Source organism: Rhagoletis zephyria, unplaced genomic scaffold (genome assembly GCF_001687245.7).
Source record: "Rhagoletis zephyria isolate East Lansing unplaced genomic scaffold, Rhagoletis_zephyria_1.1 Rzeph_scaffold_26740, whole genome shotgun sequence".
NCBI lineage: Eukaryota > Metazoa > Arthropoda > Insecta > Diptera > Tephritidae > Rhagoletis > Rhagoletis zephyria.
Genome location: NW_016183798.1, coordinates 3,151 through 5,429, shown reverse-complemented (window position 1 = coordinate 5,429; position 2,279 = coordinate 3,151). Strand labels below are relative to the sequence as shown.

Below are 2,279 nucleotides of genomic sequence, written 5' to 3'. Positions count from 1 at the left end.
ACACTTATTTTCAAGGAAAATTTTTAACACAATGTTTCCTCCTGGGAAGGAGTGAAAGGTTATGGTTTCTATTCAAAACGGTAAATGGTTTAGAGACTTAGATTTTTTCAACTGACTTCTAAATGAAAACGTCCATGCGACTAACAGATTCCACCAGTGTTTTTTAGAATGATGTCTTTGTTATTAGAGGGACGTATTAAATAGTTTTAGCCTCAGGCGATTAGCATAATAAAACAAGGTATAAATTAGGTTACGACTTTAGCTGAGGAGCTATTCAGAAACGGATCAGTTCCAGACATCTCAGTGGCAGAAGAGATTCCTGTGCTTCTGAGCTATTCTCAGGGCAGCATCTCTCAGCACTGGCAAAATTTGGATAACTCCAGGCGGAAAGACTTACAATTCTGCAGGTTCTATAAGAGTTTGTTTACTACGCGAGGCGTCCTTCTTACTTATTGTCAAATTTTGTCTCGAAAAACTGACTGAAATTTCAGATTTATCAAAAATGGAGATTTAATTTTGAATTTTTAAAAGTAGAAATAACAACGAAATCTATCGACAAAATTTTCATAAGCAATATAAAACTAATAAAATACCACAAATTCTAAAAAAAAAATGAAATAAATTTTCGAAAACCTCGGAAAATATTGGAAAATCGCAAAAATTTGTCAAAGATTTACGGAAAAGTACGACTAATTTGATTTAAGTATAAATCAACCGCAGAAAATTCATTTATTTATTTGAAGCGCTGCCCTTAAATTCCTACCAGGTATTTTCCCATACATACATACATATGTATGTTTATAAGTATGTAATATTCGGCATACGGAGTCTGCTACTAGTTATCAACGCAATTCCCCGTTTGCTGCCATTCCGCCAAATTTATGTATTTTTCTTTCCTTTGCGCATTTTTTCATTTATTACCGCTTTGCGAATACACTCACCTTGGGTCGGGACATTGGTCACAAACTGGACATTCACTTTCCGGCGGTCGCTGTCCGTAGAATTTAATTTCCTTTCCAACATATGGTATTTCGCTGTTCGGATCTTGCGCTGAAAATTGAAAAAACCAAAAATCTTAATTTAAAAAAAAAAATGTAAATTGCTTTTGCTAACAAACTTACGCGCTACTTCAAAGTTAACCATTGTGGCATTCATTTCATTACGCGCCACACAATAGTAGTAACCGAAATCGTCTTTTCGCAAATCCGTTATTGTCATACGCATAGTAGTCTTGTAGCTGAAATTAAGGAGACATTTTGGAATTGGTAATTTAATTTCTTATTGAATATATCTGTATATTGTATTTGTATTTATGTATGTATATTTGTATGCGTTAGCCTTAGCTTACTTACCCATCTGAATAAGTTTCGATTCTGTATTTGTCGCCTGGGTCGAGAGTTTTACCATCGTAAGCACGTTCCCAATATTTAATAGCTTCAGGAAAGGCTTCCACCTTAAATTAACATTTAAAATTTTTGTACTATTATGGAAGAAAACTTGAATAAAATACTTAATATTTTCAATGAGTTGAGGTAAATCTTCTCGTTAACTATAATAACTGAATTACATACATATATGTACATTTACGCATTAACCATCAGTGTTGTCGATAGTGATGTGCTGAGTTGTCGGTACCCAATACTCGGTACCAAATACTTCAGAAAGATTTCGGTACACAATACCAATTCTATACATATATTTAACCTTCGCCAAAATATAAAAAAAAATGTTGTTATTTTATATATCTATGAGATCGCCTAAATAACAACAAAAAATCGACACTAAAGTTAGTTGCAGATTTTAGACATATTTCTTGTCATAAAAGCTGCATCAACTTATTAGTGAGAAATTAATATACAATTTTCAAACATGTGGGAACTTCCACAAAAATATTTTCGGCTGTGAGCGTTCTTAAACCGCTTTCTTTTGACAGCCATATTGCAGTCCTTACTTTATCTTAACAATTTACTTAAACTGCAATTTTCAAACAGGTGGCAACTCTCTTATTTTTTTCTCTCTTTTTTAAGTTAGACCTCTAGCAATATATCGGTGAAAACTGTAATCAATTTCATGCATTATTTTTCGAGTGATGCGCGTAGAAACATACAGCCAGACAGACAGACAAAAATTCTTAAAATAGTTGACTTGGCTTCTATTGCTCTAATAAAGACCCCCCATACTAAATTTTCTTGAATATCTGTTTTGTACAGACATCGACCTGTTACAATTTTATTATATGTATAGATAAGACGATGCTTTCCCAAAATTTGAACAATTTG

At 33.0% G+C, this 2,279-nt stretch overlaps 1 protein-coding gene across 1 annotated transcript; it reads right to left on the bottom strand.

The window, feature by feature from the left end:
• Nucleotides 1-881: 881 nt before the first annotated feature.
• LOC108382396 (uncharacterized) lies at nt 882-1,453 on the bottom strand (the record flags this gene model as incomplete). The annotated part of the gene is made up of 3 exons (XM_017638772.1): nt 882-1,050; nt 1,122-1,237; nt 1,353-1,453. Coding segments are annotated over 3 exons (330 nt in total), but the record flags the coding sequence as incomplete, so codon positions are not given.
• Between the last annotated feature and the right edge of the window lie 826 nt (nt 1,454-2,279).